Source organism: Canis lupus, chromosome 9, assembly GCF_011100685.1.
Source record: "Canis lupus familiaris isolate Mischka breed German Shepherd chromosome 9, alternate assembly UU_Cfam_GSD_1.0, whole genome shotgun sequence".
In the NCBI taxonomy this organism is placed as follows: Eukaryota; Metazoa; Chordata; class Mammalia; order Carnivora; family Canidae; genus Canis; species Canis lupus.
The window spans coordinates 53,640,855-53,665,648 of NC_049230.1; the positions used below are offsets into that span (position 1 = coordinate 53,640,855).

At 57.7% G+C, this 24,794-nt stretch overlaps 1 protein-coding gene across 6 annotated transcripts in view; it reads right to left on the minus strand.

Annotated features, from left to right (window-relative positions):
- HMCN2 (hemicentin 2) overlaps positions 1-24,794 on the minus strand; it is a 146,912-nt gene that overhangs the window by 67,017 nt on the left and 55,101 nt on the right. For all 6 annotated transcript variants that reach the window (XM_038549033.1, XM_038549038.1, XM_038549037.1 and 3 more), the window contains exons 22-34: positions 24,276-24,441; positions 14,150-14,277; positions 12,269-12,523; positions 11,168-11,254; positions 7,810-8,004; positions 6,753-6,883; positions 6,303-6,450; positions 5,818-5,944; positions 4,213-4,367; positions 3,099-3,377; positions 1,193-1,474; positions 417-525; positions 84-253 (exon numbers count right to left, since the gene is read on the minus strand). In XM_038549033.1, coding sequence (XP_038404961.1) covers positions 84-253; positions 417-525; positions 1,193-1,474; positions 3,099-3,377; positions 4,213-4,367; positions 5,818-5,944; positions 6,303-6,450; positions 6,753-6,883; positions 7,810-8,004; positions 11,168-11,254; positions 12,269-12,523; positions 14,150-14,277; positions 24,276-24,441 — 2,232 coding nt within the window. The remainder of the gene's footprint in view (positions 1-83; positions 254-416; positions 526-1,192; positions 1,475-3,098; positions 3,378-4,212; positions 4,368-5,817; positions 5,945-6,302; positions 6,451-6,752; positions 6,884-7,809; positions 8,005-11,167; positions 11,255-12,268; positions 12,524-14,149; positions 14,278-24,275; positions 24,442-24,794) is intronic.

Here is a 24,794-nt window from a genome sequence, read left to right on the forward strand (position 1 = left end):
TTGTCCACCAGGCCTACAAAGGACGGCCACGGGCCCCTGGCTCTACCCACCCCCAGTATCTCAGGCTGCCCGTGCCCCCTCACCGTGCACGGACAGCTCCACCTCAGCCCCCGCAGTGCCCGCCTCGTTGGTGGCCTGGCAGGCCAAGAGGCCCTCATGGCCTGGCTCCACACGGCTGATCTGCAGCATGGCCCCCCGTGAGGCCACCTGTACCCCAGCCAGCTCCTCGGCGGGGCGGCCGTTGTGCAGCCACCTGAGGAGGGCGGGGAGGGGGACGTGTCGGTCAGCATGAGGCCAGGGCAGTCAGGCTGGGCAGGCTGGCTCCATGGCCTCTTCACACTCCCGGGGAGGGGGAGTACTTCCCACCCCCACCGGCCCCCACCCTGCCCTGGCCTCTACTGCCGTCCCTTACGCACTGGAGAGTAGGTACTGGGGAGCCTGAGGCCTGGCAGGAAAGTTCCAGGGGCTGTCCCACGAGGGCGGTCACCTGGCCCACGCCTTCGGCCACCAGGAGCTGTGGGGGCACTGTGGGCAGGACCCACCAGTGGGTGTTTGGAGCCGAGCAAACCCAAGCCCCCAGCACCTCTGGAGCAGGATCCCAGCCTCACCCCTCTGGCCCCCCAGGAGGCCTTCCGGGACCACAGGACGAGTTAGCCCCTCTGGTCTCCCCACAGGCTTGGCCTGTTATTAAATGCCTGTCTCCCCACCAGACTGAGGCCTCAGGAGTCTCATCTGCCTTGTCCTCTGCTTTATCTCCGATACCACCTGGGCCTGGCCCAGAGTTGATGCCTAAGAAAAGTCTGTTGGATGGAAGAAGGCAGGCAAAGGCCCAACCCCACCCTGGAACCGGAGCCCAAAGCCCAGCTTTGGGCCTCAGGGAGTCCTTGATAATGACCATCCCGTTGACCAGGAAACACCTGGGAGGCAGAGTGGGGTCCTATCCCAAGCGATCTGGTTTGGGGTCGAGCAGGAACAGGAATCCTGCTCCTGGGGCTCAACCCTGTCCCTTAGTGTAGTTTGGCAAGATCTCCAGCCCAGATCTGTGTGTTCATATGTCTTAGGTGATACAGGCACGCAGGGCGCTTCACCCCCTGGCATCCCCCCAGGGCGGCAGGGACCCACACATAGTGGGGGGAGGAGAGGTGGTCCATAGTCCAGGTGACCCGGGTCAGGGGGACAGTCCCCAGCTCACCCTGCACCTCCACGGAGTACTGCAGAACAGCCTCCCCGGCGGGGCTGCTGGCCACGCAGTTGTACAGGCCTCCAGACGCCTCTCCCAGGCCCTCCAGGGTCAGCACACGGCCTCCTGCCTCCAGCCACGTCTCGTTGCTCTCTGCCACGGGCAGCCCCTCGTGGTGCCAGGAGAGGGTAGGGGGTGGCTGGCCTCTGGCCACACACTCCAGTGCCAAGGGCCTCCCCGCCACAGCCTTCACCACACGAGGCCCTCCTCCTGCACCCTCGATGGTGGGTGGGACTAGGGAAGAAGCACAGGGCTGCTCAGGGACCAGAGCGGGACACCAGTCTGTTACCTGCTCAGCAGGCCAGGCCAGGCTAAGACCCTTGTTGACCTCATGTCCCCAGGCTCACAGCACTCTCTCCCTCCTCTGCCCTGGGCCGCATCCCTCCCCTAACACTGCTTGCCTCTTCTCTCTATCCTGATCCTGCCAACCCTGGGGCTCCCCAAGAGCAGAACAAGAGCTTATCTGTGTGCCTCAGTGGCTGCACACAGTAGGCCTCTGCATCTGTGGAACCAAAGTGATGGGCTCCCCAGGGCCCGAGACCAGAACCGCTGCTCCTTCAAGTCCCCTCCCTGGTCTGAGGAAGAAGACACCTGGGGCAGGCCAAGCCCAGAGGGCCTGGTCAGTGAGGGTTCAGCCCTTGATGGTCAAGGGGGTAGCCAGAGGGGACTCCTCTCTCCCTCCCTGAGAAGGGCCCCCAAGTGGCTGAGACCATGGAGCCCTCACCAGGGGACATGGGAAGATGACAGCCTGGGATGAGTGTCTCAACCTTGTCTGGGCCACAAGCCCCTTTGAAACTTTTATGAAAATACACTTTCAGGACACGTGGGTTGCTCAGTGATTGAGCGTCTGCCTCGGGGGCTCTGGTCATGATCCCGGGGTCCTGGGATCGAGTCCCTCATTGGGATCTCCATAGGAAGCCTGCTTCTCCCTCTGCCTATGTTCCTGCCTCTCCCTCATGAATAATTTAAATCTTTCAAAAAAAAAAAAAAGGAAAATGCACTTTCCATTGCATTTCCAGGAGGTTCTTTGATCCCCAAATGAGCATTCCCGAGATGGCAGCTGGGCTCATCCTCACAGGCTGCCTGTGAACCCCACGCAGCCCAACTTCCCTTCAGGATCTCCATGGCTCCAGGGACCAAGCCTTCCTCATCTTTGGAGGCCAGAGCTCTGGAGCTGAGTCCTCTTGAGGGGCCAGGATGACCCAGTGGCCTGCCCTCTGGGTGTCAGACCCTGCCCCTGCCCACCTGCTCCCAGCTTTTCCTGGGCTCTCCACGTATCCTCAGAGCACAGTCCCTCAAGGTGGGTCTATACCCAGGTAAACAGCACATTTATGGTCAGACCCCCATCCCCACCCCATGAACCAGGTCCCATCACCTCCTAGCAAGTGACCCGCAGCCAGCCTGTCACCCCCAGAGGCCACTTTGCTCATGGGTAAGGCGGAGACAGGGAGACAAGGGCCCAGGCCCCTGAACCCTGATAAAATGAGCTGATGCTGTGAAAAGCCCCAGGGGCCCTGGCTTACAGTGAGTGATTAATGAAGAACAGTTAATTATTCACAGAGGAACAGTGACAAGGGCTATCCCTGGAGGGGACTGCCAATGCGGATTCTTGGCTGGGCTCTGCCTGGGCCCCAGACAGGCCCTCTGCCCCTGGCCTCAGCATCCTGCCTGTCCAGGTGAGGAAGTCAGACACGCCGAGATGGCCAAGTTCCCCGGGCAACTCCTTGGTCTCATGATCCTAGGCCTCTGGCCGCTCCCCTCGGCGACTTTTGAAGACAGGCCCACCACAGCCCAGAGGCCCCCGCTCCCACTGCCCACTCCAGCTGCCCGCTGCCCGCTGCACCCCCCAGCCACTCACCATAGACCTCCAGCCTGGTGGTCTTCTCTGTGACACCCACGGGGTTGCTGGCCTGGCAGGTGTAGGTGCCAGCATCCAAGCCCCGGGCCCTCCCCAGCTGCAGCTGCCGGCCGCCCCTGGTATAGACAGCCTCTGCACTGAGCGGGAGGGAGGCCCCGTCCTTGAACCAGGTGATGTCAGGAGCAGGCACTCCTCGGGCCTCACACAAGAACCTCACCGGGTGGCCCTCCATGACGGCCACCTCGCTTGTCTCGTTGGAGCCCCAGATGGTGGGAGGCACTGAGAAGGACAGGCAGGGGGTGCTGGTCACAGGGAGCCTCCCCGGAGCCAACCCCAGAGTGGTAGTCACACGCCCATTGACCAAAAGCACTGCACGTGTCTCTGGTTCCTATTGCAGGGCACGGAGAGAGTAGGGGATCTGGGGATAGACGGGGAGGCCTCTCGGGAGATGTTGATGTGGGTCCTGGTCATCACAAGAGGTGCGGAGGTGGCAGAGGAGCCACAGGTCTGGGCTCTGGACCCACTCTGACTTTAACTCACTGCATGGCCGGGCACAGGTCACTTTCCCTCTCTGGCTCTCAGTCTCCCTATCTGCACAATGACCAAAATCAGGGGTTCACCACTGGTGACACCCACGGTGATCCCTGGGGGTGCGTGGGCACAGCATGAAATAGCACCATGCATCTCAGGACAGAACAGCTCCATCCTTCCCCAAATCCTTCCATCCTGATAATGACAAAGCCTTAACCCTTCTAGTACTTTCTATATCAATGCTCTCTTGCTGTATTTGCTTTCACAGCTTCTTCCCTGAAGGCCAGGTGGCCCTGGCTTCCCAATTACAGTTGAGATATTAAATATCCTTTTAAATAGGTGAGTTTTTGTGTAAGACAAGGAACTTGATTTAAAAAAAATTTGGAGAAATGGTCATCCCGAGCAGGATCAGGAATAGTAAAGCTGCAAATCTGGGGATGGGGACAATGGGATTTGGGGACACTGGGCCAGGTTCCCTGTCCCTCCCCCCAGCCTGACTGGACTGGGGGCTGCTCCTCCAGGGCCCCCCTCTGCCCTGTCCTCCCTCCATGCAGAGGACAGCCGTGGTGGGGGCCGGGCTCACCCTGCATCCTGAGCTGGAAGTCCTTGGCCTGCTGGCCAGCGGGGCTGAAGGCCACACACTGGTACCATCCCTCATCCCCCAGGTGACTGCTGGTGATTCTGAGAACCTGGCCATCCTCTTGGAGCTGGACGTGAGGGTCTCCTGGTAGGATGGGCCTGGAAGGAGGGTCATGAGAACACCACCAGTTAGGCTGGTGCTGGCAGGGCCAGGCTGCTCAGAGCAGAGCCTGCCACTTGTGAAAAAGGAATCTTCAAGGTTCACCATCGCCAAATGGTGCTCGTCCACTAGGGAATGGGCACAAAATGTGGCTGATCTCTATGGTGGAATGTTATTCAGCCATTAAAAGCAATGAAGTATGGGACGCCTGGGTGGCTCAGTTGGTTAAGCATCTGCCTTCGGCTCAGGTCATGATCCTGGGGTCCCAGGATCGAGCCCTGTGCTGGGCTCCCTGCTCAATGGAGAGTCTGCTTCTCTGCCTCTGCCTCTCCCTCTGTTCGTGTTCTCTCTCTCACTCTCTCTCTCTCTCAAATAAAATCTTAAAAGAAAAAAAAAATAATGAAGTGCAGGCACATCTCACTTTTCTGTGCTGTGCAGATACTGCATTCCTTACAAACTGAAGGTTTGTGGCAACCCTGCATTGAGTAAGTCAGTTGGCGCCGTTTTTCCAATGGCATTTGCTCCCTGCATGCCTCTGTCATGATTTTGGTCATTTTCACACTATTTCAAACTCTCTCATTATCATCATATTTGCTAGGCTGTGATTTGTAGCATATATTTGTTATCCGTGATTGCAACTTGCCAAGAGCTCAGATGATGGTTAGCAATTTTTAGCGATAAACTATTTTTAATTAAAGTAGGTCCGTTGGTTTTTAGACACAATACTGTTGCATATTTGATAGACTGCAGTATAGTGGAACACGACTTTTATGCGCACTGGGAAACCAAAAAATTCATTTGATTTGCTTTATCGCGATATTTGCTCTCTTGCAGTGGGCTGCTGCCGAACCCGCAGCATCTCTGAGGTGTGCCTGTACGGATCTCTGCTCCAGCACGGATGAACCCCGAGAACTGGGTGCTAAGTTAGAGACGCCGGACACAAAAGGACACGTGCTGTATGACTGCATGAAACTTCTCTGAAATACAGGTAAATCTATAGAGACAGAAAGCAGACTAGTGGTTGCCGGGAGCTGGGGGGTAAGAAGGCAGGGGCTGATGGGTACGGGGTCCCCTTTTGGGGTGATGAAATGTTCTGATACTAGACAGAGGTGGCTGATGGTGTGCCACACTGTGCGTGTACTCAGTACGACTGAAGCGCACACTTAAAATGGTTGATTTTATATTTCATGAATTTTACCTAAAAAAGAAAAGTTTAAAACAAAAAAGCAAGACTGGCTAAGTCATGAGACAATCCTGCAGGGAGAAAAGGAGGGTGTCCCCTGGGTAATGCCAGGCTGGGGCGGGAGATGGCCCACGCTGCCCCCTGCCCGGGCCCTGGGTGGCACACCTTCCTCGCAGAATTTGCAGCACCGTCACCCCCAAGGTCCCCCTCCTCTCGGCCGCGGCCTGGGCCCCACCCTCATGCCACCCACCAAGAAGACCACTCACTGCCCATCCTTGGTCCATTCCACCTGGGGCGTGGGGACCCCTGAGGTCCGGCACTTCAGCTCCACCTCTGCACCAGCCAGGCCCAGCACCTCCTGGGCAGCCCCAGATCCCAGCACAGAAGGAGGGACTGGGGAGCGAGGGGCAGAGGGGTGAGAACTCTTCAAATCCTGCACAGGCAAAGGCCCTGTGGTGGGCCTTCATCTATGCGGGTCCCCAGCCCAGGGCACCCTTCCCTCCCCACTTGTCCTTCACTCGAAGCTCCCTGGCTGGATGGGGACCCTGCTCTGTGCTTTCTCAGCAGCTTGCAGGGCCTTCTTGTAGCACATACAGGGCCAATTATGTGACTGTCTAATGTCTGTCCTGATAGCTCTGCAAGGACAGGGACAGAGTCTGCCACGGGCCCCTCTGCGTCCCGGACTCTCAGCAGGCAAAGACTCCCTCTTCCCTGCCCCCCACAAAAGGGTAGGGGCTCAGGCCTCACTCACTGAGCACGAGGAGATGGAAGTCCCGCTGGGCAGTCCCGGCCTGGTTCTCCGCCCGGCAGGAGTAGAGGCCAGAATCGCCCTCCTGGATCCTGGGGAGGTGGAGGGCCTGAGGCTTGTCTGGGAGACGGTGACTGCTAGCCTCAGGGATCTGGGCAGGAGAGGCCAGGGGGAGCTGGTAAGAGGGGTCTGGCCACCCCCCAGCATCAGCAGTAAGAAACTGAGGGCGAGGGAGCTGATTGATAACTGGAACCTGGGGCTTCTGATTCCCAAAACAGTGCCATGCCGCCTCCACCATGCAGCCCCCCAGGCTGCCTTGTGAGAACACAGTCCTCCACTGCCCAGCACATTCCCCCGAACACCTGTCACATCTCCTTGTCACACCCGGCACATGCAGGTCCATACCCTATCCAAATCCCACCCACAACCCAGACCCCCCCAGAGGACACCCACCAGCTGCCCATCCTTGAGCCACACGATCTCAGGGGCTGGAAAGCCATTTACGTCACACTCCAAAGTCAGGGATTGGCCGGCCATGCCTGACACATTGGTCCTGTGCCCGTCTTCCCGGATGCTGGGGGGCACTTGGGGGCAAAGAGAAGCAGAGGCACTGTCCCTTCCCGAAACAGCCATACCCACACCCCATCTGGGCCACTCTTCCTGGGTTGGACAGGCAGTCTCAACTCTTGCCTTTCCCCAGATTCTGGGGGCCCAGGATGTCCACCCCAGTCCCTGATCTGACTGCCAGGAGCCATGTGGAACTGGGGATGCCACCGCAGCCCGCCTTGGGACTGCACACCCAGTTGTTCCTGGACACTGTGCCACTTTCCCTGGCACTCAGCATTGCAAGATGCTGGAGCCCCCAGATCCATCCAGTTCTACTTATAACCTGTTGTCATGGTCACCTGGTGGCGGTGGGGCAGATTCCTGAGTTGTAGTCTCTGAAGGTGGGGCCTGGGTATATCTTTGTAACAAACTTCCCAGGCAAGTCATTATGTAGTAAGCCGGGGTGGCTGGTCATGGGGATGTGGAAGGTGGCCCGTTAGGAGAAATTAAAACTTCCCCTAGGCCTCCATGATGCCCATGGTAGGAGGAAGGGCCCCCTCCCTCTGCCCACAGCACCCTGGATGGGGGTGGACGGGGTAGGAAGCTCTCCCTGCTGCCGGGAGGATACGACACTTGGGTCAGTTTTAGCAGCTGCAACCCCGAGGTGGGCTTTGGGACACTCACTGCCTCCGGTGCTCATTTTAAAATGAATTTACCTACAGGACCCTTTTAAAAGCTATTTATGGGGTTCTAGGTCCTTCTTCTTACACTGTCTCCATGGGGGTCTCTCTGGGGAAGGGGTGCCTGCCCATACAACCTGCCACTCTCCCCTACCCCCAAGCCCCGCCCCCAGTACCCTGCCCTGCAGTGAGCTCTCGGGCCCGGGGAGCTGGCGCTGCCACACCTGAGCACCCTGGTGTGCCACCAGTAAGCGTGTACCCTCCACTCCGGGGTCCCTGCTCACCATAGACCACCAGCTTGGCTCTCCTGGACGTGGAGCCTGCCTCATTGGTGGCCTGGCACTTATAGTCTCCACTGTCAGTGGGAGAAACTGAGGCCAGAAACAGGGAGCCCTCATCCAGCACCTCCAGGCCTGGCCGGCCACGCAGGGGCTCCGAGGATGGGCCCTTCCACCAGGTGACCTGCGGCGTGGGCGTCCCTGGCAGGGAGCACGGAGTCATCAACACAAGTGTCCTGTCCTCTTCCCCCTCTGCACCCATTTCCCCACCTTGTGCAAATGTCGCTGACCCTCCAGCGGTGGGTCCAGGCACCTCCTCGCCCCCCCTGGCCGGCCAGCAGGTGCAGCTCCCACCCCCCACCCAGTGCAGCAGGCTCACTGGTCTCCCGGTGCCCCGAGGCCGCAGGCAAGTGGTCAGAGCCCTCTTCCCCGTTCCCGTCTCAAAGAGGCCCATCTGGGCCCCCGTGTTTGTACTCCCAGCCCCGTCACCTGCCCCGCGCTTTCTGCCCATCACCCCAGCCTTCTTCGGCGCACAGGATGTCCTTACTTAGAGTTCTTTTGCCTAACGCCTGTCTCCTCAGCCCAAGGGCCAGGGTCTTTGCTAGAATTCCCTGCTGCCCCCCCCCCCCCGCCGCAGGGCCCAGCCCATAGGGGGCGCTACATGAATGAGCCTGCCTGCTGTGCTCGGCATCCTGTAGGGCGCCAGGTGCCCTGGGATCCATGCAGGAAATTGGGAGGCTGGGCCGCCCTTCCCCCCACTGCTGCCACACCCCCAACCCCACCGGGAGTGCCACCCTCGCCCTGGCCTCCCTTCCTGGACACGACTCACGGTGGACGGCCCAGGTCCATCTCTGCCGCCAGGCTGATGGCTCCCACGGCCTGGCTGGCGCACATGGACAGCTGCCCACTGGGGCTGGGCACACAGGGGGTCCCCAGATCCGTGCGGCAGGAACGACCCAGCCTCCTGAGCACCACACATGCCCAGGAGGCTGCGGCCCCCGGGGGTCATAGCAGAGCTGGGGTCCCCGCCCTGCTGACCTGCTGACAAAAGCAGCCCTCAGCCAGCTCAGCCCTCCACTGTGCCACGTAGGAGGGGGCACTCCCCAAACTCACAGGACAGCAGCCTCACGCCTCTGCCACCCCCTCACTCGCGGCCAGCGTCAGTCACTGGGCCCCACGATGTGGGCTAATACATGTGGGCCAATGCAGCACCCCACAATTTCTCTCCGTAGACCCATCTCTCCCCGTCTCGCTGGCTCCCAGTCCTCAGCCACAGGGAGGAAGGGGTGAGCAACCCCTGGGTGGGCATGGGGGGCAGTGAGGACGCGGCACGCCCAAGGCATCCTTGGAGTCACGTCTTTCTGGAGGGCTCCTGGCCCACTCCACCGGCACCAACCAATCCGCCTGCCGCCGCAAGGAGGAGGAGGTCCTCGGCCACCCGTGCTCCGTGCGTCTCACGTTCCACCAGACGTCCACCGCTGCCGGGGCCTTGCTCCCCACTGTGGGCACATACGTGCGAACACGCACACCACACACACACACCACACCACCCACATGGATGCCATGCCACACACACCACACTATACCCCCCCACCACACAGAGCACAACAGATATACATACATACACACCACACACACATGCATACACACACCCCACAACATATACACACACACCCATACACACTGCCTTTATACACACACCACACACACACACACACTATATCACATGCACACCACACACCACATGCACAAACACACACACCCCAGCACACACCCACAACACACAGTGCACCTCTCAGCTCCTCAGCTGTTCCAGAGAGGCCCACCCCACTCCCGTCCTCACCCCATGCCAGGACCCAGGACTTCAGAGCTGCTGACCTGGAGGGACATGGAGTTTGAACCCTGGAAGTTTTTGTTTTTTTTTAATGCAAAACATCTAATCCCTTGATGAGTTCTAATCACAGAACTGCCCTGTAGCTCTGCCCAGGGAAGATCCCGGGGGACTCACAACTGCCGCTAGAAACCACTGACCTCACTCCCCATTCCTCTTTTAGAGGGGCTGAGAGAGGAGCAGTGATGTGCCCCAAATCACAGCAAGTCAGTGGCCAGGCTGCTGGCCTTTCCGCCTCACGCCACAAGGAGCAGGGACCAGGACTCCCACATTCCAGGCACTGGGCTTGGTACTTTCTCCTCAGCCCTCTGAGCCCGAGGTCACAGGGCCGGTGAATGCCAGCGCCCAACACTGCCCACCAGGTACTACCCGCTTCAAAGGGAGAAGGCCAAGGACAGCCTGGGGGCAGGTTTGTCAGAGGAGCTTGGGTTATGCGGATTCAGCTGAAGTCTGGCCCAAGGACAGACCCCTGACTGACCGGGGACGATGAGGCCACCCCGGGGCAGGCAGGCCACTGGGGGGTGGTCCCACTTCCCGCCTCCCATCTCCCACCTCCCAGGACTGCGGAAGGGCTACTTGCTGTTACCAGAGGTGGACACAAGGTGGCGCCCTGGCCGAGGAGGGCGGCGGCCCTTCCAGGTGGGCGGTTCTCAGAGCTCCCGCCCAGGGCCGGCCTCCTACCTGCCCCTCCCTCAGGCCTGTTCCAGGGACTTTCCTGGGCTCCTGGCACAAGAAGTGCAGCAGAGACTAGAACCAGCTCTCCCGGCTCCTTCCGGCCTTTCTGTGAGCTGCCACTTGCTCCTTGGACCCAGATGCCCATCCAGCACATTTCCCGGAGCCTCCACAATGTGTCAGGCACCGAGCTGGGACCTGAAACCCCTTCCATCCCACTGAGCCCTCCCAGCAGTCCGCATGGAGGGACTAGAATGACCCCACTGTACAGATAAGAAAACAGAGGCTCAGATGGAAGGTGTAAACTGCCTCCACGGGACCTGGCCTAGGGGGGCCAAAGCAGGGTTCAGCACTGGGCAGTTGACCACAGAGGTGGCTATCGATAGGCCTCACATGGTCCTGCTTCCCCACCCCGGGAGCCCCCAGAGGGCCAGTCTGCCAAGGGCCACGTGAATCCATCATCTGCTAGGAAGTCCGGGGGTGGCTTGAGGAGTGGTGTGGGCCACTGAACCCCAGTCCCAGGACCCTTGGGCCATCCTTGCCCCAGTTGTAGCATGCCCCAGGCAGAGGGGCTAGGGCTTAGGGGTTACTGGGGGCCTCACCACATGTTGTGAGTCACTGCCTGGTGGTGTGACCCATCCTATAGGGTCATCGATAGGATAAAATGTGTGGCATGGCCTGCCTAAGAGTGAGGACCCCCTAACCCTCCATGACCCACGGCCACTGCCCACAGTGTATGACCCAGGCGCTGACATGTAGGGGGTGCTCTTCCCGGCCCAGCCACCCCGGGCCCAGCATCACCTCTGGCAGGGCACGGCAGGCTGGCGTTCTCTCCCACCACTCTTTCCAGCAGGCCGCTGGTCTCATTGGCCTCCCAGTATGGCGGCTCTGGGAAGAGACGGTGTGGCCACACTTACACCCAGGGCCAGCAGAGAGGATGGCCCATCCAGAACCCAGCTGGGCAAAAGGCCCTCCGCCTTCCGGCCCCTGGTGCTGGCTGCCTCCCATGGGGTGGCCCACGGAGCAGCCACTAGTGCCACACAAGGCTCCAGGGGCCTGGAGGTGGAGCTTGGCATCGTCCTGCCCTGCACTCCCCTCCAGAGCTGCAGCCTCCCGGTTTGTTTTAAATTTATTTATTTTTTAAAAGATTTTATTTATTTATTTATTCATGAGAGACACAGAGAGAGAGGTAGAGACAGAGGCAGGGACATAGGCAGAGACAGAAGCAGGCTCCATGCAGGGAGCCCGATGCAGGACTCGATCCCAGGACCTTGGGATCACACCCTGAGTCAAAGACAGATGTTCAACCACTGAGGCACCCAGGCATCCCTGCTTTAAATTTATAATAGTGAGGGGCACCTGGGTTGTTGACTCCTGATTCTAGTTCAGGTTGTGATCTCAGGGTCGTGGGATCCAGCCCCACATGGGGCTCTGAGCTCAGCACAGAGTCTGCTTGTCCCTCATCCTCTGCGTCTCCCCCTGCGCTCACTCGTTCTCTCTCTCATAAATAAATAAATAAATAAATAAATAAATAAATAAATCTTTTAAAAAGTCAAATCCATAATAGTGAAAATGGGGTGCCCCGATTCAGACCTCTCTGGGCACCAGGTACTTCACACACGTTCTCTCACTGACTCCTGGCATATCACTGGGCCCATTTTCCAAGGGAGAAAACCAAGGATCACAGAGTGGAGGTGCCTGGCTGGACCTTGGACTCACGACCTTGAGGCCCCTTCTTCCACCCCAGAGGACAGGGTACCCATGAAGCTCCCTCACGCGGGACAGCCCCCACGGCCTCAGGGGCTGGAGGCCGGAGGAAGGAAGGGGCGAGCATCTCAGTAGCCCAGGCTGCTGTCAGGGGTGGCAGGGAGCGGTGAGCTCCGGGGTTCCAGGGAGACGCACCCAGCACCTGGAGCTCCAGCTCCCAGGCATCCACGCCCGCGCTGTTAGAAGCCTCACAGCGGTACCAGCCGGCGTCGTGGGTTCGGATGGCAGAGAAGTGGATGGAGCCCTCAGGCCCCCCACCCTGCAGGGCCACCCCGTCCTTGGACCAGCTCAGCTGGGGCTCCGGGCTGCCCTCTGCCATGCAGTTCAGGTCCAGAATCTCTCCTGCCAGCACCTTCAGGACCCGCGGGCCTGGCTGCATCTGGGGGGGCGCTGACAGGCCCCGGGGGAGGGACGTCAGGAAGTGAGGCCCCAGGGGGGTCGCAGAGCCCAGACCCACAGAGACGAGTGCCTGGCCTCCCACCTGGATAGCACCCCCCAGCAGAAGTCATCGTGGGGGGTGGCCTGAGGCTGTCAGGACAGGACAGTGGGACACCCCATGCGGACCCCCCCAAAGAGAAAGAATCTGCCCTTTCACCTGAACACACACATGCTCTCATCACAAAATCGCTCCTTGGTCCTCACTGCTCTCTCCCACACCTCCCACCCCCCAGCCCTCCCCTCCCCTTCCCTCCCTTCCCCTCTTCCCCCCTCCCTCCCACCCCCCCCCCCCGCCCCTGCCCCACATCCTCCCTCCCCTGGTGGTCATTTCTTTTACTTTTGCATCTCCTCCATCTCATTTGGTCTTTCTGACAAGCAGGCGATACCATGCCCATTTTGCAGATGAAGAAACTGAGGCTCAGAAGGGTTATATGATTGACTGGACTCATCTACTCCCTCAGCTGATAGGCTCTGTCAGACCAGCCCCCACGCCCCAGGGCCTCGATGCCCAGGAGCACAAGGGTGTACATGCCCCACCCACCCCAACACCTGCTGTAAACAATAGCAGAATTCCCTGTGCTGAGGTGCCCCCGGCTCCCTCCCTTTCTGACCATGATGGGATGGGCATTACTGTGGCCCCCACTTCACGGAGGAGAAAATCAAGGCTCAGAGGTGTCAAGCAGCTGGCCGTGATCACATGGCCGGTCAGTGGTAGAAACAGGATTCAAACTCAGTCCTCCCCATTCTGAGGCTCTACTCATCACCTGGCACCTCACTGCCATGTGTCTCATATGCTCATGCAAACCCACAGCAAATCTTTGAGCCCCTCCCTCTCTGAGCCTCAGCCTGTCCACCTGTGAAATGGGATGCTAGCTTAGATCAGGGGTCGCTTTTTCTGTAAAGGGCAAGCAGCCGCAGACCACATGCAAATGAATGTGGGAGGCCATGCCCTAAGAACGCTGGTTTTACAGCCACTGAAATCTGAATCTCATGTAATTTTCACATGTCACAAAATATTATTTGGTTTTTTTTTTCCCTCAATCATTTAAAAATGTGGACTTCGTTCATTGGCGGGCCACGTGAAAACAAGAAATGGATCAGATGGAGTCTGAGGGCCAGCATCAGCTGACTCCTGGCTTTGGTAATTCCTTGGGGCTTTTGGAGATGACAGGTTCCCTGCCTCTTGGGTGGTGATGCCACGGCTGGCTTCTGTGGATAGGACCCGGACATCTGGGGGAACGTCCACCCCTGGGCCCCAGCTGAGCCAGGAGCCAGAACCCCTCCTTGGGTCCCCCTCCTGACTCCTAAGTCCCTACCACCCCAGGCCTGCCCTGGGCCTTGCCCTCTGCTCTCAGGGCATCCCAACTGAGGGTACAAGAGAAGGGAGAAAGGGAACGAAGAGAGACAGGGCTGGTGGAAGGCAGGACGCAGAGGGGAGGGAAGGAAACACTGGAGGGCCCCAGGAAGAAGTGACCCAGCCCAGCCAGCAGATGGGGAAAGGCACTGAGAAGGCCTGAGAAAGACAGAGGGAAGGGCAGGGCCATGGGCAGAGACCCAGGCCACGGGCACGGGCCTTACCTTGCACCTGGACAATATAGTGCTGAGAGGCGGACCCAGCAGGGTTATTGGCTGTGCATCTGTAGAGGCCACTGTCACCCACCTGGGCCTGGGCCAGACGCAGGGAGCCTGACGGGAGAAGGCGATGCCTGCAGGGGTGAGGAGCACTGGTGAGTCCCCAGCCAACCCATCTCTGCTGGAAGGACCTCAAGACCCAACTTGAACCAGCTACCTCCCCCAGGAAGCCTGCCAGGATGGAGGCTGTGTCCACCACCCACCCTCAGCCCTCCCACTGCCTGGCCTCCACTTCCAGGCTAGGGCCAGATCCCACCCCAACTGGTATAGGACATAAAGAGCACTGGATGAGGAACCCACAGCTTGGGGTCGGGTCCATACTCTGAACTCTTCCTCACTCAGTGAAGCAAGTCCCTTTCCCTTTTGGGGCCCCAACTTCCTATCTGGAAAATGGGCACACCCAGAAGGCCTGTGTCTGAGCCTGGTGAGCAGAGTCCAAGTGGGCTCAGCCCAGAGCCTGGTACATGGTCACCAGTAACACCCCCTCCTCTACTGCATGTCCTCCCCTGAGGCAGGGGATGAGCCCCCTTTGCTCGTCCTTCCCACGGCTTCTGGGAGAAGCTGACAGCCCAGAGGCTCTCTGCAGCTCAGTGCCAGGGCTGGCTACACTCTGATCCAGTCGCTTTTGGGTGTCGTGCTGTCCAGCCCTGTGCTGGGCCCTCCCGAGAGAGCTGCAGCCCCATTGCCCTCCCCAGTTTGGCCTGCCTTGCTGAAGTCACCTGGCCCCCATCCCAAAGGGATCCGGGACCCCCAGCCAGGCTCCTGCAGCTGTGCTGGACCTCAAGGGGCCCCTGCAGACATGATGTCACTGGCCCATATGTGCTGGCTCCGTGAAGCTCCTGTCCCCACGCACTGAGGAGGGCAGCTATATAGCCACTGGCCTCATCTGGCCCCAACTGCAAGTGGCCAGTACGGGGGCTAGGGACTCCAAAGGCCAGTCCCCAGCCTGTGCTCCCAGTATAGGTTCTAGAGCCCAACAGATCCGGGGCCCCACCCCCTCCGCCCTGTGTGCTGAGCCTTGGTTTCCTCCCCTGCAAAATGGACGTGACAAGAGTCTCCCCCTCCCAGGCAGCTGTGAGCAAAGTGCTGGGCATGCACTTCTCAAACAGGATAACATTGCTGGCGCCGGACTCTCTATGCAACCTCGGGTATGACTTTCGCCCTGTGGGGCCCCTGTCTCCCCATCTGTAAGATGGGATAATAATCCCCCTGCTCAGCAGCCTCCTCCTATGGAGTAACCAGCAGGCACTTGGCACAAGTTCTCTGAGGACAGCTGTAAGGGACACACTGGGTGGTGGTGTCCTCAGAGTCCATGCACTGGGCCAGACCATGTGGGTTCAACTTTTGCCACATGCTTGCTGTGTGAGGTTGGTCTGGACATTTAACCTCTCTGGGCCTCAGCTGTCTCATCTTGGAAACTCATTCTGGAAACCTTATCCCTCATAGGGTTATCCAAAGAACTGAATGGCCTAGTGCACAGCACGGTGCCCAGAGGAGAAAGGCACTCCGCAAAGGACAGCTCTTCCCATGGTGACGACAGCGCATGTATAAACAATATGCGGTACAAGAGCGCATTGTTTAAAAGGTTCATATAAATGGCTTCGTGTGTATGTGTGTAGGTCTAATTCATCCATTTTCACTGCTGTATAATATTCCCTAACATGATCAAACTACAATTCATGAGCTTGTTCTTGTTTAGTGGACATTTAAATATATTTTTTAAAGATTTTATTTATTTATTCATGAGAGACACACAGAGAGAGGCAGAGACACAGGCAGAGGGAGAAGCAGGCTCCCCATAAGGAGCCCAATGTGGGACCCCATCCCAGACCTCGGGATCATACCCCGAGCCAAAGGCAGACAGACGCTTCACGGCTGAGCCACCCAGGCGTCCCAACATTTAAATATTTAGATTTTTTCTCTCTCTCTCCTCTCTCTCTCTCTCTCTCTTTCTTCCACCACCACAGCTCCGTGCACACTGCTCTATGTGTCCTGCAGGTGCAGAAGCAGGACTCTTGGGCCATGGCTCATACACCATCAGCTCTCATCGGCACAGGCCACCTCCTCGATGCCTTGTAGGGCACAGCTTCTCATTAGAATCTCCTGGCTTTGTGTGGAACATGTGGATTCGCAGCCCCACCCTGAGACTCTGATGGGGCAGGAACCGGGGTTTTCGCAAAGCCCTAGGTGGCTCTGATGTAGGTGTTTAGGGGCCACCCCTTGAGACCACTGCCCAGAGATACAAGGCAGTGCCCCTGCCCCAGGAAGCAGCAAGGCAGAGCCAATGGGAGCAGGGCTTTGACAGCAAGTGGTCCTGTGCAAACCACCATCTGCCTCTCTCAGGCTAACCTGGGGCCAAGGACTCCGTCTCCCTGAAACTCAGTGTCCCCATCCGGAGTCACAGAAGATGGTGAGCCTGAATCGACATGGTACACACAAAGCCCATGTACCTGGGACACTGAGTGCTCCGTCAACAAGCTTGCTGTTAGTATGACCCACCAGGCCTGGGCTCTTGGTGCCAGCCTCCAATCAGCTGGGCGGCCCTGAGCTGGTCCCTTCATCTTTCAAAGGGGAAGAAAAACACCTGTCCAGCACTGTGTCCAGCAAAGATCCTGATTCATCCCAGTGACAAGGGCATGTCTCCCCCCAACACGGCATCACTTCCCTGGCTTGATTTTTCTCATCTACAGTTGTTATTTTTTTTTTTAATTAAATAATGTTGCCATCCACCAAACAAGGACTAAATCATTTTGAGGCTGGGATATATACTCGGTCACACTGGGGGTGGGGACACGGTTCCCTCCCTCCCAGGGCCTCACTGCAAACCCAACTGGCAAAATGGGGACAGTATGGCTCAGTAAAAGGAGGTCTGGGGTAGGAACCGGAGTTTAGGATCCGAGGTCTGGTTCTGCAATAGACATGCTCTGCAACTTCAGGCAGCTGGTCGATGTCTCTGATCCCTGATTTCCTCATATTTGAAGAGGTGGCCCTGGATCCTTTATTCAGAAGTTGCCCTCTAGCTCTGGAAACTTAAGACACCTCAGAGCCCCTTGCGCACGCAGTCTCTCTCTCTCTCTCTGTCTCCCTCAACAAGACCTTTAAAGGATAGGAAGTAAGAGCTTCTGGAAAAAGAGAAAAGAAATTTCCCAAAGTGGAAAATTCTCAACAGTGAAGGGAGACAGCTTGTCTTATTTAGGACCAGCCCCAGGTCATTCCGCAGAAAGGGAAGGCTGATGCTTTATCACAGAGGAAGAAATGGAACAAAGGGAGAACCCATCTTAGAGATGGACAAGCTGAGGCCTTGCAGAGGCCAGAGGACCCAGCACCTGCCCTGTGCAGCCTATGTCTGCTGGGTCACTGCCATGTCACCACCTTGCTTTAAAGCCCCCTGTGGCTGCCCATTGCTTGCTTGCCAAAACCCAAGCACAGTGTCCTGGCCTGTGGGGACCTATACGGACCAAGGTCCAACCCCACCCCTGCTAGACCATCATTCTTTCTAGAGAGACCAGGTTCACGTCACCTCCACCCCTTTGCACATGCTGTCCTTGCTACCTGGGGCACTCCTCTACCTCCCATTGACCCGAATCACACCTGCTCAACCTTCGATACTTGGACATTCCTCCATTCCTCCAGGAAGGCCTGCCTTGAGGCCTCGAGGCTGGTAGGTGCAGCCCATGGACTCCCACAGCTTCCTGTCCTTCCCCCTCACAGCAGCCCCTCCCCCAAACACTGGCTTGTGACCCAGCTCTCCCTCCCCTTCCTCAGAGGCTCCCAGGTCTGGCGGCTGCAGCCTGGGGAGTGGGGGCCGAGGAGAGGTGGGAGGAAGTGGGGTGAACATTGCCACCCGTGTGTATAGTATGAGCAGCAGCAGCCCGTCCGTCGTGTTCTGAGCGGCCAGATGAAAACAAGGGAATTTCCCGTTTATGACACCCACTGGGCCCGAGTCTCCACTGCTGGCTGCAGCTGCAAGGTTCACACTGACATGTAGTTGGAGGGTCAGATCTGAGAGAGGCCCACCTACCCTGCCGGGTCCCTCTGGTTCTTGGAGCTCCAAGGGCAGGGGTGGGGTGGGGTGGGAGGGAACCTACCTACCCAGAGAGACCACAGAGCACCTGGTAGACAGTGCTCAGAATCAAGAAATAGCCAGGCTACACCATCAGCCTTATTCCTGGCACATACCCAGGCGGCAGCCTCACTCGGGATCACCTGTCCAGGTGCCCCCATTCTCGGGGGCTCAGGGAAGCTATCCCCACTGCCCTGGGCGAGGCCGTGCATCTGCTTACAAGATCCTGGAGCCTTTATGACATTCATCACACCTGTGATCACCCATCCTTGCTGATGCTTCTGTGAGCAGAGGGGCTGGTTTCCCGAGCTGTCCCCACCTGTCCCCAGCCCTTAGCACATGCCCTGGCCCACAGCAGGTGCTCGTTAAGTACGCGATAGCCAATCCCAGCTGTCCATGCACACATGCTCCTTTCCCCACCTTCACTCACACTGTGTCCCCCCCAACCTGGTCTCAAGGGCACCCTCCTGTCCTCCAGATGCCCTTCGAGGCAGTGCATACTCTAGTTCCCCCACGAATCCCTCCCTGACACTTGCCCTGCCCTGAGCTACAGGTTCAGCCAGCTCAGCCAGCCGCTCATTCATGCAGTCACCCCACAAAGAGCTGTGGGGTTCGGGTGGGCCAGCCGCAGCAGAGGTAGAGAAAACGCTCGCATCCTTAGTCTGCTCAGAATCCAGGTGGCTCATATCTACACCCAGGCCCTCTGGCTGTGGCCCCTGTTCCTCATCCTGCTGCCCCCATTTCTAAAGGGCCATGGGCCACTCTCCCAAGCTCACTGCATGAGCACGGAGCCTTTCAGGAGGAGAGTTGGTGGCTGTCAAATGGACAGCACTCCTCACAGTTACCCAGCCCACCGGAGGGCTGGTCCTCATCCACACATGCCTGCCACATGCCCATGCACCCGGTCCCAGGTCTGCTGGGACCAGGCCAAGGCCTGGTAGGGCCGAGGCAGGGCCTTCTGGGGCCAGGCCTGGGTCTGCTGGGGCCGGGCCAGGGTCTGCTGGGGCCACACCATAGAACCTTGTAAGAAGCCCCAGATGGAAAAAAACAGTCTGGAGAATTTTGGAAGAGGGGTCCTGACCCTCACAAAAGGGCCAAGTACGGCACAGGTAAGAGCAGGAGAATGTGCCATCCCCATGAGTCCGAGGAACAAGCCAGCAATTCCAACCACAGACGGCTGTCAACTGTTGAGCGCCTCCTGTGTACCACGCATGCCTCAGCGCCTACTGTGCCCACTCCCACTGGAAACTCCCAACAGCGAGAACTGTAGGGCCCACTATGAGCACTCTCTTCAGCAGAGGACAAAACTGAGATAAAACAGACAGATGTGGCCACTCGGCTGGTCAGGGCAGGGCGCAGACTTGACCTTTGGGTGCTGGGATCATGCTCCCAACGGCCAAGGCACTCCCTGTGTTGTGTTCTGAAGTTCATTTCATTTGACTGTTCTCCAGAAAGAGGGCTGCTGGCCACAGGCTAGTGAGACCACGCCTCAGAGCTGCTAGGCCAGGAAGCAGCACGAGCTATGAGGATCCACCAAGGTGAAGACCCCACAAAGGGGCCCTGGGCAGGCCCTGCCACGCCGCCGGCTTCCAGTGAGGGGGCAGCTTTTCTCTGGGACCATCAGAACCCAGCTTGGCCCCACCTGTCCACTCAGGGCTATCTTCGGGATGCTCCCTCCACTCACTGTCCCCTCCCTGACAGCGTGCCCTCCCTGCTCCTTGCCCAGGTCCCCCGGATGCGTCTGGATTGGCCCTGTGTGGGACCCTGGCCCACTGCCCCTGGGAGCTGGAGCCAGAGCCAGGAGTGCTCGCAGCTGTCCCAGCTACACCTCAGAGCCACAAACAAACACTGTTGCCTGGAAACCTCGCCTTGCCCCAGCATCCCAGGGCTGAATCATGGGACCAGAGCCACTAGGAGTTCTCTGGCCCCATCGTCTGCCCAGTCCTTTCATTTCTCCGACAGAAAGACTGAGGCCCAGAGAAGGGACAGATCTTGCTCAAGTTTGCTCAGTGAGCTGGAGACAAGGCTGGGATGGGACCCCAGGTCTTTTGCTGCCCGATGTCACACGCAGCCAGAGCCCAGTGCCTTTCCAAGAGCCTTTTCTCTCTGCTGCTGCTGTGGCACGGGCCTGGGCACATGGGCTTGCTCATGAATCCTGCTGAAAGCAGGTTTGAATCACAACTGCTTTTCACAAGCAGTGGCCACATGGGGCAGGAGGCACCCGACTGCTCCCACTCCCGGACCCAGTTGATTGCTTTTGGGACTATACCCCAAGGAAATGACCCAGAAGATAAGGAGAAGCATTTGTGGGAAGATGTTCCAACAGCCCATTGATCACCACTGAAAACTGGCAATGAAACATATGCACCAAACAGAGGAGCCGCTTAGCAACCATGAGAGCTGAGAGCCCTGGAATGTTATTTTGCCCTTTAAATGAAAAGCAAGTGACATGGGCCAGGATAAATCAAGAAAATGGGTAAACGGGGGAAAAATATCAGTGATGAGGTGCAGAAAAGAAGGTACACTAAGCTGATTCCTATAAAAGCATCTGCATGCACAGATGTGAAGGGCTTGTGGATGCAGGTGGATATTTTGAGTTTAATGATACTTAAGCTCCTACTGCTGTCTTTCCCTTAGGAATCATTGACTCAGGGGACGGAGAAGCCCAGAATATTCTCTAGATCCTCCAGGGAGAGCAGTGGCTTGCCTGATCTTGGGCCAGAAGCCTGTGCTTGTTTACGGGCATATAGGTGTGTGTCCATGTCTGTTCGTGTGTGTGGATGCAAATGTGTGCATGTTAGGACCCAGCCCCAGGAGTGGGAAGGTCCAGATCCCAATTTCCCCACCCTATGTGCTTCCGTCTCCCACTCTGTGCACTGGGCATGGCGCCACTCTCCTCAGCCACCCTCAGGAGGGCTGGCAGGAGCGGAGGACCACCTAGGCCCAATTGGAAATGTGAGAGGCCTCAGAGACGCGCCCACATCATGGCTCTCAACCTGACCGCACTGCAGAGCTTCCAGGGAGCTTTGAAGAAGCACCAGCGCTGGGGCTCTGCTGGCCACCCTAACTGCAGCCAAGGCCAAGAGCCCCCTGCCGACATCACATGGGGACAGGAAAGACCGGTCCCAGGCAGCCACAGAGTAGATGCTGGCTTCTCCTCCCTAAGGACAGAGGCTGGGGCCGCCCCAGATGGGGAGGCCATTCAAGCAGGTGCAAGGAGCACAAGGCCCAACCCAGCCCAAGAGGGAAGAGGAGATGCTGGATCCTAGAGGCCCATGAACACCTACAACTCAAGAGAATAAGTCTGCAAGCTTCCAGAATGGCAGCTTTGATGGAAGCAGAGCCTCGGGACATCCCCTGGAGAAGGAAGAGAGGAGGGCGGCAGAAGGGAAGGAGCAGACAGGCAGCAGCTCCATCCCGCCCAGCACCACTCAGTGCGTATTTCCAGGGGGTTTTTAAATTCTCATTTTCTGGCTGAGTGGTTGTATGACTAAGGGCAGCTGTGCATCTGTGAGAAAACAGAGCTCAGGTCTGTGCAAGGAAGCTGTCAGCGCCTGCAGGGCGTCTCAGGGAACCACGGGGGCCCAGAGTCTGTGAAGCAAGTTCACATGCATCAAAGTTGGTGAGGTCACTCACCATCGCCAGCAACGGAAATGCCACAAAGCTTCACCAGCAGGTGAACAGATAGACAAAAGGTGGCCCATACTCCATACCAGGGAATATTATTCAGCCACAAAAGGGAGCGAAGCCCTGGCCCGAAGCTATGACATGGATGAGCCCCAAAACATTATGTTGAGTGAAAGGAGGTAGACACCAAAAAGCCACATAGTATATAATTCCATTTCTACAAAACATTCAGAATCAATAAATCTGGGCAGCCCAGGTGGCTCACTGGTTTAGCGCCGCCTTCAGCCCAGGATGTGATCCTGGAGACTCAGGATCAAGTCCCACATCGGGCTCCCTGCATGGAGCCTGCTTCTCCCTCTGCCTGTGTCTCTGCCTCTCTCTGTGTCTCTCATGAATAAATAAATAAGCAATCTTAAACAAAAAATGAATCAATAAATCCCAAGCCAGAAAGCAGAGGAAGGGCTGCCAAGGGGCTGGAGTGGGTGAGGGGCAGGCATGGGAGTGGCTGCCAACGAGGGTGGGGTTTGCAGGGGGTGGGGAATGCTGGAAATGTCCCAAAAGTGGTTGTGGTGAGGGTGGCACAACTCTGATTATGCCAAAACCCAGAATTGTCCCTCATATGGACTGTTACCTCACTAAAGCTTATACATTTAAAAAAATTAAAAGGTAGGTGAGAATAAAATGAGATAAGAGATGTGATAACTTTTTAAAGACCAGAAATGATGCCTTAGTTTGTGAACAGCAGCGGCCAAAACGTGGTTATCAGAGGCAGCGATTTTCCTGCACTTGACCATGTCTTAAGCTTTGTGCATCCCTCGCTGCGCCGCATGAGCGTTATATAAACACCATCCACTTTACAGGTGGAGAAACAGGCAGAGGGAAGCCAGTGGCCACCTGAGGCCACACGGCTAACATGACACCAGCTGGAGGATCCACAGCGAGGTACAAGGAGCCCCAGGGCCTAAGCTCCTTGCCCAGCCTCGCCCCCCAGACTTATTTTCCTCCTCATTTAGATAAACTCCCAGAAATCTCATAAATCTCAGGAGAAAGCTGTAAGCCAGCAAGAAGTGGAGAGGGCAAGGGAGAAGAACAGCACTCAGGATTGCAAAAGCAGCTCCCACAAATTTATGGCTCCCGGTTGATCTATTAACACATCACAGCAAGGAGGGGTGAACAAATGGGTATTGCGGTTCCTCATTTCAGTAACAAGCCATAAATAAACAAGCACCCAGCCAGCCACCGCCCACCAGAAGCTAGAGCACCAGGCTTTCTGGTGAGAAACATAGGCTCCCCTGGTGCCCCAGCCCCGCAGCATGCAGGTGCAGAGATTCCGACAGGACATGGGGGTGGAGGCACTGCAGACCCGGCCCAGGCACAGGACCCCAGCCGCAGTCAGGGGTGCAGGCTTTGAGGTTTGGAAGGGCTCACCGAACAGATGTTCTGAGATGCACAGACGCGTTAGGGGGGGCGGGGGATTGAGACCTTCTGGGTCTGGAACTTCTCAAAGACCTTGCCAGGACTGATGTCACTGGCCAAAGCTTCCCCCATGAACACCCCCCCACCCCCTGCTGCCCCCACCCCACCACCCTGGACCCAAAAGTCAAGAGTCCTAGGAGTTTCCAGGCCTTCTTGTCTGGAACCACCATCTCCCACAGCCCTGCCTGTGTGGGGGGTATACGGCCTGCCTCTGCCCATTCTCAGGACCCCTGATGGCTGGAGAGAAGATGAGTCAGAAAGCCCAGCCGCCAGACACCTGGTCTGCAGAGCAGGCGAGGACACAGTCAGGACGCCATCCCAACTGTGGTGTGACCACAAGCAGCTCACCCCACCTCGCTGAGCCTCAGTGGACTCAGATAGAAGACCTGCCAAGCAGACTGATGGAGAGTCGGCCTGCAGCATCCAGTGGCCAGTGCATGAAGCGCTGGGCACATGTGACTTTAGTGGAGTCTCTCTTTTTCTCTTAGAGGGGTCTCTGCTCTCTAAGAGGTCCCCTGAGAGGCTTCAAGAGGCCCACGGACCAAAGTGCTATGTGCGGGGGCGCCCGGGTGGCTCAGTTGGTTAAGTGTCTGACTTTGGCTCAGGTCATGATCTCGGGGTCCTGGGATCAGGCCCCACGTCAGGCTTCCTGCTCAGTGGAGAGTCTGCTTGTCCCTCTGCCCCTCCTCCCCTCGTGCTCTCTCTGTCTCTCTCTCTCAAATAAAGAAATAAAATCTTAAAAAAAAAAAAAAAAAGAAGTGCTATGTGTGAAGTTGAATACACAACCTCCTGGGAGTGTCCACAGGGTCCCACACACTGGCTGGGTCACCAGTCACCTTGAGGCCAGTTTCCTCAAACCCCAAGCTCCGCCCATTTCTAGGCTTGAGGGCACGTGGTCGGGGTTACCTGTTGGTGATGGATGGCATAGGGCGGAAGTCCTTGGTCCAGGTGACCAATGGGGGTGGGGAGCCCTGGGCCTCACAGTCCAGGGTCACCTCATCACCAGCCTTGGCCGTGACTCTCAGAGGCTCCTCTGCATCCTGTGACCCATTCACGTGGATCCTGGGCTCAGCTGTTGGTGGAAGCAGAGACTGTGAGCTGGACAGGAAGTCAAAGAGGACTAGGGTGACTCTCCCAGGAAGCAGAGGTGATACTGCCACTCCTGGAGGTACAGAAAGGGGGTGGGCTGTGCTATAAGGGGAGAGTGCAGGCTTGGGAGTGGCCTCAAGATCCAATGGTTCCCCCCAGTCCCGGCCTCCACCTCTCCACCACCAGCCTCCCTCTGGAAGCTTGGCTCACTCTGATGACCCCAGCACGGCCCCTCCTGCTCCAGTGTCTGCTACCCACTAGCTTCTCCTCGTCCTGCTGTCCTTTCTCTGGAGACAATCCAGAAGGTTCTGTCCTTATCTTCTCTATCTCCCTTCT